Source organism: Rhipicephalus sanguineus, chromosome 8, assembly GCF_013339695.2.
Source record: "Rhipicephalus sanguineus isolate Rsan-2018 chromosome 8, BIME_Rsan_1.4, whole genome shotgun sequence".
Classification (NCBI taxonomy): domain Eukaryota; kingdom Metazoa; phylum Arthropoda; class Arachnida; order Ixodida; family Ixodidae; genus Rhipicephalus; species Rhipicephalus sanguineus.
This window is the reverse complement of record NC_051183.1, coordinates 146,913,264-146,928,087: the sequence shown is the minus strand read 5'-3', so window position 1 is coordinate 146,928,087 and position 14,824 is coordinate 146,913,264. Positions and strand designations below refer to the sequence as shown.

Sequence of the window (14,824 nt, the reverse complement as noted above, 5' to 3'; positions counted from 1 at the left end):
ACATATCCTATTTCAAATTGCTTCATCTCGCCTCGGCGGCCCACAAGGCAGTTAAAGCACTTTTGTGCGTCTTAAGGACTACGGGCCTTTGTGAACGCCCATGACTGTTGTACGGTGCCACCGCCACATACGTGTCAGCTCATTTATTGATCATTTCCCTTCTTTTCTCACTCCCCCTCTCTTTCTCTCTGTCTCTCCCATCTTTCCACTCCCCTTCCCTTTACCCCGGCGTAGGGTAGCCAACCGGACTGCTGTCTGGTTAACCTCCCTGCCTTCTCCCTTTTGTGTCCCTTCCTTCTTTCATCTCGCCATTCCTTGCTTGTTTTGAACTAAAGCTGCTTGTGGAAGGCAGCATTTTGTTCATCCAGGAACATTTTACTTTTGAGAGATAACGTCAGAGCAAAGTCTTTCGGAGCTATAACCTTTTGAACGCTTCAAGTCGCTTTGTCACTACCACGCTCTCAGAAGGACGTACATTTGGGCGAGTCGGTGATCAGTCAACTTGTCAAGAAAAGAGCAGAATTTTGAACGCGCAAGAAACGAAGAGGAAGAAAACAGCAAAAAAAAATAGCGGAACGCGTCGGCCAAGCCTCATTATCTCTTCATGATTAAAGCGCTTCTGTTTCTTGATAATTCATAGTATGCAAGCACATGCAAGTGTACCTGTTAGCTCTGAGATGGTATGAGCGTTCCGAGCACGTGATCATAAGTGCGGATGAGCAGTTGGAAGTAATATGCATGCATAAGTGTTACATTTCCCCATAGACTTCCAGTTGATAACCAGCGCTTGTCTTGCGCCTTTCCTCTTCGATTTGTCGACGTTCAGAATTCCGCGCTGTTCTCTTCTTGACAGAAAGGCTCTCAAGCCCTTAAGGCATCTAAGGCTTTCTCCTTCATATCAGACTCTCTTGGACGCTCACTCCTTGCTAGTCAAGTGAAATGTCAGTTTTCAGTAATGTGTAGTATCGACGTATGATGTGGAAAAAATATGTGACTATTTTTAGGTTCCGTGGTTCCGTGCCACCAACTCACTGCAGAGTGCGAGTCCCCCTAAGTGTCATCGAACTTCGTTCCACGGAACACCAGTACGGAAGCACGCTTGTAACTGCTTTGTGGATAGGTACCCGGCAGCGGCAGTTCTCTGTCTCCCCCAGTATGGCGGAGGATGTTGCAACGTTTCCCCAAGGCTGCGGTTGGGACACAGCGCGGCCATAGACCATCGCCGATCTTGACGGAGCCAGTGAAGTGTTGATGACATGGGAAGCGTCAGGCAACCGAGACTGTGGTAGGTGTACATCTCTGCCTGTAAGCGATGTGATTCCGGCGGCACGAGGAATTTAACCCAGGACGTTCCTCGGTGACGGTGGGTGCTCTACTGTTTCACCACTGCTGCGGTTACGGAAAGCAACCTGATTGTTCCGGCATTCTGGTTAGATTTTCGCGAGTGCATGCATCTGGTGACTGCGTAGTTCGTCGCCAACTCGGCAGAGTAGATACCTCTCCACTAAAAACAAGGAGCCAGCGAAGGTCACGTATACGTTGACGAGCGCAAATCGTCAAGCACATTCCGTCTCTTATCGCTTGCCTAGCGTAGCTCATCAAGCCCTGCAAGTGGCGAGCGAGTACATTTCCTTAGAGTAATGGTAAATCATGCAGTATTATTTAGCAACTTACATTTACTAAGTGAAGCGAATGTCGGACAAGCTTTGTTGAGGGTGATATTTTCTTTGTGTGAAACTTTTCGAAACTATTATTTAATATAAATATTACTAAGGGGAGCATATTATTCTTTGCCAACAATGTTATCATGAATGTTTTTCTTACTTAAGGCGCTTATGAAAAATGAGAACGATAGTGTGTTGAAATCAGGATATAGCTATGCGCCACGTAACCTCCTACCGCAGTACGCAATAAGCCACTGGTGGTGCGTCGGTTAGGATACATTTTTGTTTTGTTGTGGTTCATCGTGCAAGGCGTTCCTGATGTTACATTTCATCTACTTTCAGCACAATACAGGAACAGTGCGACGAGAAAGCGCTGTTTGGTAAATTTTTTTTTTTTGCAGTGCAAGAGACGTCACTGCCTAGCGAGCTTGTTATCCTGTCCTAAGGTCGAGACGAGACCGGCATTCTTAACGCCAACAGCGCGACTCCCGTATCGAAGTGCGCCTGACAGGTGCCGCCTGTCGCTTCGGGTCCGAATTGTTTACCTATTTCTTTCTACGTGCGTCCGTTCTGCCGGCCCACATTTCTAGACGTGAACGTCGAGGACACAGTGTTGTCAGGTTATCTAGAAGCAGCGAGCTTCTGCGAGAGAGCGTTTCAGAGACGTCTGGACAATAAGACGAACACTGTTCGAACAATAAATAAAGAGACAACAAAACGAAAACAACAACAGCAACAATAGGAAGTTATTCAGTCCCCGCCACTGTAATTCTACTGAGAACCTGAGAAGCCAATGTCCATGTAAAGAAGGAAAGAAAAAACAACAAATTTACTATAAACGAGTAAAAAATATTGCCTCATCCACAGCGGGGAATTGAGGAAGAGCACAAAATGTGCCTCAACTCGACAGATCGTGCCGTCCTGGAGTTCTGTCAGATGTCTTCATTTCCCGAAAAGGAAAATTGGGAAGTGTGAATGCGAGCAGCAGTGCTTTGTTCTGAATTATACAGTGACTTGTTATGGTTTACCATCCAATTTCGGCCACTAACGCGGTAAGCCACTTTCCTAAATTAGAATCGTCAGTGCATTTTCTGCGAGGCGAGACCAAGCGCGGCGCTTGTACGGTGGGACGACAGATTCGTTTTGGCCGTCGCGAGTCAATTACGCTTGGGCGCCGTTAGAACGGCGAGACAGTTATACAATAAACAGGGCGCAGTCTTTATAATACCGTGAGAGGCAGGGTGGTTTGCCTGGCTCATCGAAAAGTTATATTATCATTACAGTTTTACGCACATCTTAACAAGGCCTAGTCAGCACTTTCCAGTCGTATTTGGGCAGAATACAGTTTGCCCTCACCTGTGGACAAAGTCACGTGTCCCGTCCCGTGGCAATGGCTGAATTGGTGGACTGCATCGGACCATTATCTTGTTTCGCAGCGCTCCGTGCATTCAAATACAGCTGCCAGAAACCGCTTAGGCATGCAACGGGAGCGAAGGTGCCTGCGAGCGCGTATAGAATTCACAAGCAGAACGCGTGAGTGCTTGCGCATTCTAACGCTGTAGGAAAGCCACGATGCCTCGGACACACTCCCTGGGCAAAGCGAAAATTTCGTTTCCTTTATTTTCTGCTTCGCTGCGAATGTACAGGAAGGGGCGCGAGGAATTGCCTACGGGCAGGCACTCCTGGAGCGAAAACAGGTACGTCAATGCCACTAGAGGCACGCCTTCGCGAGAGACTGAAAAGCTTTCACAGAGCAAACCTACGGATCTAGTGTGTTGTGATTCAGGACAGCTGGAACACTGCTTGGTAGAACCTACATTGAAAATGTGAGTTAGATCACCCGATGTGTTTGCAGAATAGTGCACATGCTTTTAACAAAGAAAGAGGAACGAAAAGTAACTCAAAACCAACGCGCACGCCACCTTGCGGCCACACATCGTTTTCAATGACTCGTTGACATGGCAGAACAAAATGCACGCAGCAGAGATAGGAAACTTGACGAATAAGAAAACATCACTCGAAATTCGCAATGGCTGTTTGTTATGTCGTTTCTCTAGAAGTGCGGCACTCTTCCTACGTGTGCGTGACCGTGAATTTCCCTTCGGTGCGTATGCGGCCGCCATTTGCTACAGAGTGGAGAAGCGAGAACAGAATATAAAGAGAGAGGGTCCGAAGGTTCTGCGAGAGAGGGCACGCAGAAAAAAGTCACAAGGTTTCTTACGCATTTACATAAAACGACTCGAAGGCGAAAGCCTTCTTTTTCTTCTCAGAGTATTAATCCCCCTCAAAAGCTTTCTTCACCGAGCGTGGTCTTGCAGTGCCTCCGGGATCGGCCTATGTTTGACCAAGCCACGATGCCATGTGATGACGCCATCATGTGACGTACCGTTATGCGACGCCATAGCGACTTAATGATGACGCGATGATGAGGTCACAAATTTTGGCAACATTTGAAGTCGTGGTGACCTCATGGGGTAACTTCATCACATGATGATGGTTGTTTTGTAATAATAATAATAACTGGGGTTTAACGTCCCAAAACCACGATATGATTAGATGGTTGTTTTGGGTCACTCGTGTTGACGCCAACGCCGACAGTCACTCTTTGCATTTGATGAGGCAGCTAAGGCTTTCGCCTTAATAACTGTTTGCATGAAGACTACGCACAGCTGATTTGAAGAAAGAAAGCGAGATGCTGAGCCTCACGAGAAAGGAAGGCTGGTATACCAATCAAGCGAGGGTGAGAATGGGGGGGGGGGGGCGGGGACATTTTACTTACCGTTTGGAGCTACAGATGGAGATCAGCAGGGCATGTAATCCTAAGTGAAGACGCTGTTGCTTTGTTAGATATACATAACGGGCGACAACAGATAGGAAATGTCACTGCGGACGACAGAAAACGGCGTGACGTAAAGAAATGGGTAAACTCGAAGGCCTGTGATGGTGTCAGCTCGCACAAGGTAGGTTTAATCACATAAAACTAAAAAAGCAAATTATCAGTTGTATAGGGGACGCAAAATAATTCTAAATAAATAGGAGAGCGCAAGACAGGCTAGAAAATATGACGAGTGAGCAGGTTGTTTATACGGAGGTGAGAAGAATACAACGAAGTAGATTGATTATCACGATGGAAAGCAACGCGAAAGAAAAGGAAGCTATGCGTACTTTTCCACTGCGTAATCATTTCTGTCGTAGTACTCAGACTTTCAATATGTGTGTAGATTATGATGTAAGAGAAGAGCCAGCGCCACACAAACATCAGCAACCTCTGAATAGCTACATTTATTTGAAATGAGGCCAACTAGTTTACGAAGCATCTTACTCGACAGTGGTAAAGTATATAACAAAGAGACCTGTCGCCAGACAGAACCTCTAAAGTAGGTAGTTCGTAAATGCTGCTGAAGTACCATTTTAAAAGGTGTTCTCTAATCAAGTATTTCTTTTAACAGCGGATGACGTTTTGCTTTCGAAGTACAGACACTTAAACAGTTCTTAAGAAGAGTGCCAACCTGCAATGCTGCGACGCATTCAGAATTAGACACATGCACTTATGTTGTCTTTTCTGTAATGGACTACATTGAAAGTACACTCTCATGTATAATGAAGCTATCATTGATCCAGAGTGCCACCTACACTATACCAGCCAACGCTATAGAACATAGTTTGGTTTCATTTACACCACTCGTGATCATTCAGTATGTAAAAAAACCATCAAGCCCTTGGACAGGATGAGAAGCCGTCGAACCGTACATTTGCTGAAACAGATGCTTGGGCGAGTTGTTTCATGCGTATGAAACTATTAACAGCGCAAAAAGACAAAACACTCAGGAACAAACACACACACACACACACACACACACACGCACACGCACACACACACACACACACACACAGAGTTGGTGTTTATACATCTAATGCATCGAAGATCGTACTTGTAGCCAGCCCCAGTAAAGTGTTTTTGGATCAGAGTGCTAACACCAATACAAGAACAACCGTTTCATATACTATTTAATCAATGAATGTCAAGTAAAACATACAGAATACGTAACGCAGTGAAAGGATTCCGAATCAGGCCAAACCTAGCGTAGCCTAACCTAACCTAACCTAACAAAGGAGCCCTGTACCAAAAGTGCTATGAGCAGAAGCTACAAAAATCAAACAGACGAAGCAGCGCCAGCTGTGCTTTGTTACGTTACCCGCGCTTGCTTGCCAGGACATTCTTTTTATTTCGCTTCACCAGTAACCCTGTGCTAAGACGGTAAAAAATACAACTGTGTGTATGATTGTCATTGCTATAATAAGCACTTCGAAGTTCGGAGCGAGATATAGGCAGCAGACTTTGAAGAGAAATGTGCGTTTAAGCAAATGAAAAACACATTCGCAGTTGCTGTTTAAACATAATTTCTCTGGAAAAGACCACCCGAACTTTATCGTTGTATGCATGGGCCACATCATCATTCACTGCTAGAGTTTCTGCACAAATAAAATCTGTTATTTATCCCTGACACCATATTTTTGATGCCTAGGGGCAAACTATCGAAACAAAAAATATGCATATTTTTGAGTAAGTGCTCATAAACACAAACTTTTGAATTGTGAGGCGCTGGCATGTTTGGAGTGGCCGAGATGTTCTCGGCTTGCAGATGCTATTTTGCACTTCCATCACAGGTGTCACAGCGACGCGGCGTCGCAAGCGCTTTTGGTGCATGACGTCAGGCGTACACGACACGAGGTGATAAAAGAATATGAAATATGGGCAATTTCGTCGGAATATTTCCTACTCCTATTAGACGCACCAACGACTAAAATTAGAAAAAGATATAAAAAGACTTTTTGAGGTCATATTATTTAAGCTGTGCTATATAAAAAGCGTGCAGCAAACGTGCGATGATCTCACCTTGATGTCGGGAGGGTTGACAACGCCGCGCCTCTTGAAGAAGCTGCGAAGCGATCCCGACATGGCCGTCATGAGGACGTCGTTGAAGGTGCTCCGCGTGATTTGCTTGATGCGGTATACCTGCAACAGTAATACCAGCAGTATTACCTGAAGCAAGGGCATGCCCCGCGACTGATGCGACGACTTATCACCAGTGCTGCAGCGCTGATGCTAATGGAGAGTCAGTAGTTCTGTCAAATCTTGCTTTCATTTCCTGACCCTGTTAGGTGTAGGCAGTAGAGATAAGCCGTTTTATAACGACCATCAACAAGCTGTCAAACCATCATCGTTGTCAGCCTACTTTATGTCCAGTGCAGTACGTAAGTCTCTCCCAATGATGTTCAATGCACCCTGCACTGCGCGAGCTGATGCCATTTCATTGATGCAAACATTTTTGTGTCGTCGCTCCACATAACCACTTGCCGTAACTCTTTTGAGATGGGAAGACAGCAGAGTGGGTCAGAGAGCAAACAGGTATAGCTAATGTCCTAGTAGGAAACTATGAATATCCGCAGGTTACGTCATGAAAAGGACAGATAAGTGAGTTAACCAATAGTAATTTGGAGTGCCGGTACAGAGTAGCCAACGAGAGATTTCCTTTGGTTAGCCTCACAGTAATTACGTTGCCTGTGTGTCTCGCTCTTGCCGCCTCTTGGTATCCATTCCGACGCTCTAAGTTACCATCGATTATCTGTTTTCATGACGTGACCTCTCCAGGTCAATTTTTCCCAGCTAGGACATCGACTAGCCTTGTTTGTTCACTGATCCACTTTGCTGCCTTCCTAACTCAGAGCGTTACGCCTATCGCTTTTTCATTGTCGTCAGCGGCGATATTGTTCGACACAGGGACATCATCCATGGCGTATTTACATATCGGAAAAAACGCCGGAGCGGAAACTCCGCGGTTGAAGTTTACATACGTGTATTTCCTATGTTCGGCGGCCTCGCCTCCGATTGGTTCACCTTAGAAGTAGTAATCGGGGCGGTGGCTTAGCACTTCTTTCCGTTCGATTGATCGGCGCGCGTTCCGGGAGAACCAGCAAAATAGCTTTTTCACTTTGCGGTGCAACGGCGGCGCTTTCGTTTGGTTTACTTTTTTGCAAGCATCGCAACTGCCAAAGACAGGCATCTACACAACGCACCCCGAAAACAGCAAAGAAAAGTCGGGCATTGAGGGGGTACTTTTCGAACGTGACGAAGCCGCGCGTAGAAGTTCCCCGCATACTGACGGGCACGGTAAGTACCGATAACACGATTTTTAGCGCATGGAAACGAACGCACTCGCGCCGCTGTCAAATTCAGGCAAACCAGAATGCGCGCTAGGACAACGAGAAAAGAACTTACGGTTTCTCGCGGGCTGTTGTGGTAACTAACAAATCATGGAAGCAACCCACCACAGTGGTTTAGGGATGGTGCTCAATCGATGGCTCCAAGGTAGCGGGATCGAATCCTAGCCGCGGCGGCCGCATTTCGATGGATGCGAAGTGCTAGAGGCTCGTGTACTTAGACATAGGTGCACGTTAAAGAACCCCAAGTGGTCGAAATTTCGGCAGACCTCCACTACGGTGTCCCTCATAACCATACGGTGGGTTTGGGACGGAAAACCCCAACAATTAATACTAGATGATAAAAGAGTATGTTTGACATCTGTAGTTCCGACGTCATACGCGTCATGGCGTGTCTTATCTTGTTACTTCCTTTCTTCAAAGATTCAGCATACTGAAAAAGACTTTCATTGTCGAGAATGAAATAATCACAGGATATTAGGGAGCCTACATGAACGCCCGGTCATGTAGGCTCCCTAGATGTACTTATCCTGACCCGTCACCCTCCGAAAGCTTTGTGCACCTAGAGTCGTTTCACACTGCCTCCAGGAAGGGAGGCGTTTCGCCTGGTTTCGCACTGCCTCCACGATCAGCCCACCTTTGACCAAGCTACCATGTCATGTGATGACGGTGTCGGCTTATGCCACGTGAGCGAAGGAACGAGACGGCTGAACCAGAATAGACGCCAGCAGGGAACACGAGCCGTGGCTCTACTCCCACTGCGAAGCGCCGTCTTTATTTTCCTTCCTTGAGGTCACGCGCTCTCCGGTTTTGTTCGCCGCCCAAAGGATGGCGCTACAACGGCATTATGTGGCGTTATGTCACCTGAAGCCACGCCAGAATTCGTGACGACATGATGACATCACAAATTTTTGCGATATGTGACGTCGTGATGAAGTTATATGGTGACGTCATCGCGTCATTCCTGTCATGATGATTTTTTGTGCCACTCGTCCCCGACGTCGCAGGATGCGAGACGCCGACGTTGAAGGTCACATTGAGTGTTTAGTGAGGCATATAAGTATTTTCGCCTTAGGAAAATATTTTGATAATTGAGCCCCCGTCGCTATGCTCTGCACGGAGCTGTCACATTGACGCATTCCTGAGCTGTCCACCTTTGCAAGTACTATGGGGTGGCACGGTGGCATGATCATATAAAATCATATAAAAAAACCGTAATGGAAAGCGCCGGTTTATGTTAGCCTAACAGGCTGCGTCAGTGAAACATCAAGAAAAACGAACTCTATTATCAAGCGTAGGCTTGTTCATACCTGCCAACAGACTATCATTACTGCACGTGGGAGCTAGTATCACTCGTAGCATTACACTCCAAGGAGAAAAAAAGAGTACCTTTTGTCGAGGACTGACTTCTCACATATATAACTTCATTAAACTCTCTCCGGACTGTCGTGAGAGGCGGGAACCTTCAAGAGAGATTTGACGCGTGTAGTTGAAGAGAGAGATATACATTGGGCGTCAGGAATCACATAAAGATTAAGAGGTACTCTTTTTCTGTTCTTAGTGTGTATGCGACCACAATGTTTCAGAAGATCTTTAGACCTTTTAGGAACAGGTTACTGTAGTGAATAAAATATACAATTACTTGCACAGTGCACGTGCTTTTGAGTCAGCCGGTTCAAGTTGCATACTGTTCGAAGAACAAGAAATTAGGGTGCATATTTCTCTTCGTTTCGTACACCAGTATTTTGCGTCATTGCGTCTATGGATGTGGTGATGTTTATTTATACAAGTTTCAGTGTTAATTTAGGTTTTAGTACCATGAATTAAATATATTACCTTCATAGAGCTAAGTTACTATAATTGATTAAGACCTAAGGCCCCATATCGAGACCTGAGGCAAACATGAGCAACCGAGTCCTCTCAGCACCGAGACCCCCGCTCGCTACCTCCCAGCGTTATTTAGGTTGCTCGACGGCTCGCCTGACCTGCGACAGGCGTATGTTTCCGGCCGTCCAGGCGATGACCCTCTGGCGGCCTGGCGGCTTGGAGCCCCGCTTGAGGTAGTTGAAGTCGCGCTTGGTGAGCAAGAGCCACGAGATGAGGAACGTGAGGGGACCCACGACCAGCGCACGGCACACGTTCAGGGGAAAGCTGGAACCTCCGAAGCGAGGCTTCAGCTTCAGACTCGGCCCCGGGTCGCAGAGGTGGTTGCAGAACAGCATCATCAACGACACGCCGTCGCTGATCACCTGCGAGATCGCGAGAGTCCTTCATGCATCTGCCTAAGAAAGCCACTTTTAGCAGCGGCGCTGTTTAGGCCGACCGTGCAGAGCGAACAGAAAATTATCATCATCATGAACCGGCACGCACTTTGCTTGCTTGCTTGCTTGTTCCTTGTATTTGGCTCACACCCACAACGGGAGATTGACCAAGAAGCCGGCGGCTAATGTAAATTGGAACATTAAGTAAAAGTCAGGGAAAGGGAAAAGTGACTTTTTTCAACTAAAACAAGGTGATTGCCGTAATACGCGAAAAGAAAATAAAGAAGTAAATAAGAGTTTCTTTAGGGGGAAATGAGAAGCAATAAACTGAGAAACAATAAATTAGGAAGGTAATATCATTGTGTCACCCAGGAATTCGCAGATGGCCCCGCAGATGTTCCTGTTACTAAATTACAATGAATCAGCCTCACAGGGGAGGATATTTAGAGTACTTAGTTGTATATTCCCAATTTTTTGAATAATATTTCAAAGCGCTTTTTCCTTCGATTTTTTAAACGGTGACACATGAGTAGATAATGGTCAATATTTTCGGGTTCGTTACAGCTAAGACACAAATGGGATGGCACCAGACCAGACCTGTTTAAGTAAAAATTAAGCGATACGGCATCCTAATTTAGTGATTGATACTTCCGATTTACCTGTGGGATACTATTTATTATCCCATGCAAAATGCAAGTGCGAATATTCTGAATTCAGTGTTTTAATCTTTTCTGAATCTTCAAAAAGATAGCATTTTCCGAACATCGCTGCTGTAACATAAGCTGTAAGAGGCATAACAGACAAAATCGGGCCATCAAGGGATACTCTCGCGTGTGAGTCAGCCATCTCGTTTACAAATATAGCACGATGACCTGGAACCCATAGCAACCTCACTAGGCGAATGTTTGTGGGGATTAGTGATCGGAATGTGTTTAGAATAACTGACTCTGAAGTTGAAGTGAGGGTTGATCATACGGATAACGAATCAGTCGCTATAACAGCTGTCGAATGATTTGCTGGAAGTATTCGAAGGGCTAAAATAACTGCCGTTAACTCCGCTTCAAATATAGGAGTATAATCTGGAAGGCGTAAAGATAATGACCAGGATAATTATAGAGAGAAGATATGCACACCTGCTCTGTTATTATTCATGGATGCATCTCTTGCAATTACATTATTAATTCCTAATTGTAGGAGGTGATCTTCGGATACGCCAATTAAATATTCAGAAGGCAAGAGTTTGGCATTTGTTGGGAATATGTCGTCGAATTCTATTTTTACATTGGACATGGGTTTATCTGATGCAATGATTTCGGATATATTAACGTTTAAGGGATCCAGTAGTGTTTGAACAAACAAAACCTGAGGTTTATGGAGACGGGACCAGTGCTCGTTGAAAACAGCACTCGATTCAGCAAAAAAATACGAATTGCAACCGTCTTAGAGTAGACGCATATATTTTCAAATATGCTTTAACTGTCAAAATACGGAATCTGCAAGCAAGAGTTGGTATCCGAGATTCAAGATACAAAGCGCTATTAGCTGTAAATTCTGGAACAGCAAGACAACTCCGAAGAGGATCTCGCTCTAAGAGAATGAAAGGTATAATCTTGTATGCTGGCCCACCAGAGAATAGCACGCAACCAAATTCAAGAATCGGGAGGACGTACTGTAAGTACGGTAAATCACGATCCGAGTATCTGTTCGTAGCCCGGAACGGAGCCGCCCAAGCTTAGTTGCCATTGCAACAGCGCGCGTAGCCTTAACTTTAACATGATTGATGTGACCACGCCAGGTCAGTTTTTCATCATATATTTGTTTGTTTGTAGCCTGTCAAGTTTGGCACATACCCACTCTGGGGGATTGGCCAAGAAGACGTATTGTAGCCTATGGATGATAACTACACTAATGTTTACCTTCCTATCACTATAGTGAAAAGAAATGACAAAGATAAAGAGCAATAGAGGGAGAAAATAAAAAGGGAAGGAAATAAGTGCTATTACAATAGGAAGTCTGAAGTTTTGAGCCGACCAGATAGCTGAGTTTACCTGACCCGACCAAATTCGACTTTAATCACAATTTATAATTATTTCACGAGTATTTTTCCAGTATTTCTTAAAGTAGACGTTGTGTTGGAATACGTTTAGTGGCTAGAATGAAATTACGCACAGCATCAAAAAGATCTCTGCGGCAATGTCCCAAAACAGCCGCACTTTCTTATTACGCACTTTCTTCGTCCTCTTCTTTCTCATCGCCTTCTTCATCAACTTTTGTTTTGCTCCCAGAACAGACACAAAAAGAGGTAGAGAAAAGAGAGAGCAAGAAAGAAAGAGGCAAAGAGAGGAAATCAAAGAGAGAGAGAGAAAGAGTTAGAAAGCAAAAAGAAGCAAGTAATAGAGAGAGACAGAGAGAAAGAAATGAAAGTAAGAAAGAGCGAGAACGAGAAAGAAATAGATAAAGACAAAAGTAAAAATAAACAGGCAAAAATAGACAGGAAAGAACTGAAAAGAGAAAGAGGGAAATAAAGATAGGAAGAAAGAAAGAAAAAGTAAAGAGAAACAAGGCAGGCCGCACTTCGTTAGGCATCACTGGGGCGAAGCTGCCTTATTTCTTTTCTTTTTCTCCTTTTTTTTCATGTGAATCCATTGTATTGATCCTCCCCCATACCTCCTGAAAGCTTGCTACACCTTACGTGGTTTTGCACTGCCTCAGACTTTCTGCACCTCAAGTACATTTACACAGCTTCCGTAATCGGCCCGGCCCGTCTTTGAACACCAGACGATGTCGTGCGATGACTTCTTCATGTGACGCCATAATTTGTGACGCCACCATGATATCATAGTGGCGTCACAAATTATGACAAAGTGGCGTCATTATGATGTCACAGGGTGAGGACATCGATGGCGTCATGTTAAGATGAGCTCGTGTGACTTTCGGTACGAGGACTGCTTACACACATTCACCTGAGTGTCGTGTGACTTTTGACTTACTTTTATTACTTCGTCTTTTTTTTTCATCATCCGTGTTGAAGCCGACGTCGCCCACTAGGTCTCGCGAAGTATCGTCAGGTAACGCCAAATCTCGAAAAGTTCTTGACTCATGAGACATACAAGGCTTTCGCCTTCATAAAACGAAAAAAGGCATCACGCGTCAGCGGCGCAGAAAGTACACCTTGACCTCTTCACTAAGAATGTAGAATGAGTGCCTGCTGAGGCAACGTTGGTGAAAGAAATGTAAATAGAAAACAAGACCATAAAGAGGAAATAGAAGGAGGAGAGGTAATATATCGGTCGGTGGTCCCGTGGGACGCAGGTGGTGGTCCCTGCATTATAGAGATAGCGCGGGCCATCCGAGGCAGCGACGAGAGGAGGCTATACGCCATCTGCTCTTCGGACCGCGTGTTGGTGCTTTTATATCCCTAAGGCCTCCAAGTTTACTACGACGAGCGTGTCGAGACCAGGCTTTCTTAGGGGAGGGCTACACCTGCACTTCCGTGGTAATGAAACGTAGGGGGGCCATTCCTTCCTGGAAGCAGCCCCTATACGAAAAGAAAGGCAACAGAAAAGAAAAATCTGCTAGCTTGTATACGCTAGTAGACATCCTTGTGCTACTCAGTAAACTCGGAAATGACGTGATCCTGGGAAAAAAAAGCTTATGACGACGTGAAATGGAAGCCCTACCTGCCAACAAGGGAGATACGAGTAAAAAGTTACGACTGCATTGCTAAGCTCAAATAATACAGCAACGAGCTTTAGTGAACGTAGAAGTGTTACTGAACACAAGATGCCTCCTAGCTACATAAACACGAAAAAATATGAGATCGCTATATTTGTTCCAATTTGGTGCTATTATTCTTTAGGTATGTATCTGCGCTAAGCGTGATGTTGAATCTCCAGGGCCCGTATTCACAAAGATTATTACGCTCCCGTTTTCATAAGAAAGAATTTCGGACAATCTTAGTGTTTGACATATAATTAGCGAAGAAGCCTGGCCAATGTCCAAGAGTATTAACAAAAAAAAAGTGAATTTCACCCTAGATATTTATTATGCATTTGCATTATTCGTCATTTCGATGGTAAATAAACTCAACTTAATAATCAATACAAGTGGCTACGAAGCCTTCACAATAGCGCGTCCCCATCTGGGCCTGACCATTAAGATGTCGTTTGATCGGTCAACTAGTAGCATTCATAGAGAGGTATGCCCGCATGAATATTGCCGAACACACTATGAAGGCATGTATAAGAAAATAGGTCAGAGTAATGGGCTAGCCAGAAGACGGGTGTTACTCTCTTATTCAGTGTCGTGTGCAAGCGCTGCAATAAATGCGCAAACTGGAATGTAAACTCTTACTTCTTACGAAGAGATACCCTTGGTATAATGAATTGGTGGCATGTAATACCGCGTAGAGTACTGATAATAGAAAATGAGGTCATATGGAAGCAACGTACGTAGTACGAAAAACCGAAGGAGGCCAACGTAAAGGGTTGTGTTTTAAGGCAGAGCAACTGCAAAAGGTGGCCACGACAGCAATGTGCTAGGGCACATTGCCGTCGCCCCCCCCCCCTCCCCGCCCCTCGGCCTTTCCCCGTCCTAATGCGAACGCCAACGGGTGTTCCCATAGTTCACAAAAGGCATAAACTGCGCAAACTAACGACCTCATAGACCAGACACAAG

General features: G+C 45.2%; 1 protein-coding gene across 1 annotated transcript in view; it reads right to left on the bottom strand.

Moving 5' to 3' along the window:
* Positions 1-14,824, bottom strand: part of LOC119402385 (uncharacterized) — a 736,276-nt gene that overhangs the window by 94,197 nt on the left and 627,255 nt on the right. The window contains exons 7-8 of the mRNA XM_037669521.2: positions 9,872-10,135; positions 6,562-6,681 (exon numbers count right to left, since the gene is read on the bottom strand). Coding sequence (XP_037525449.1) covers positions 6,562-6,681; positions 9,872-10,135 — 384 coding nt within the window. The remainder of the gene's footprint in view (positions 1-6,561; positions 6,682-9,871; positions 10,136-14,824) is intronic.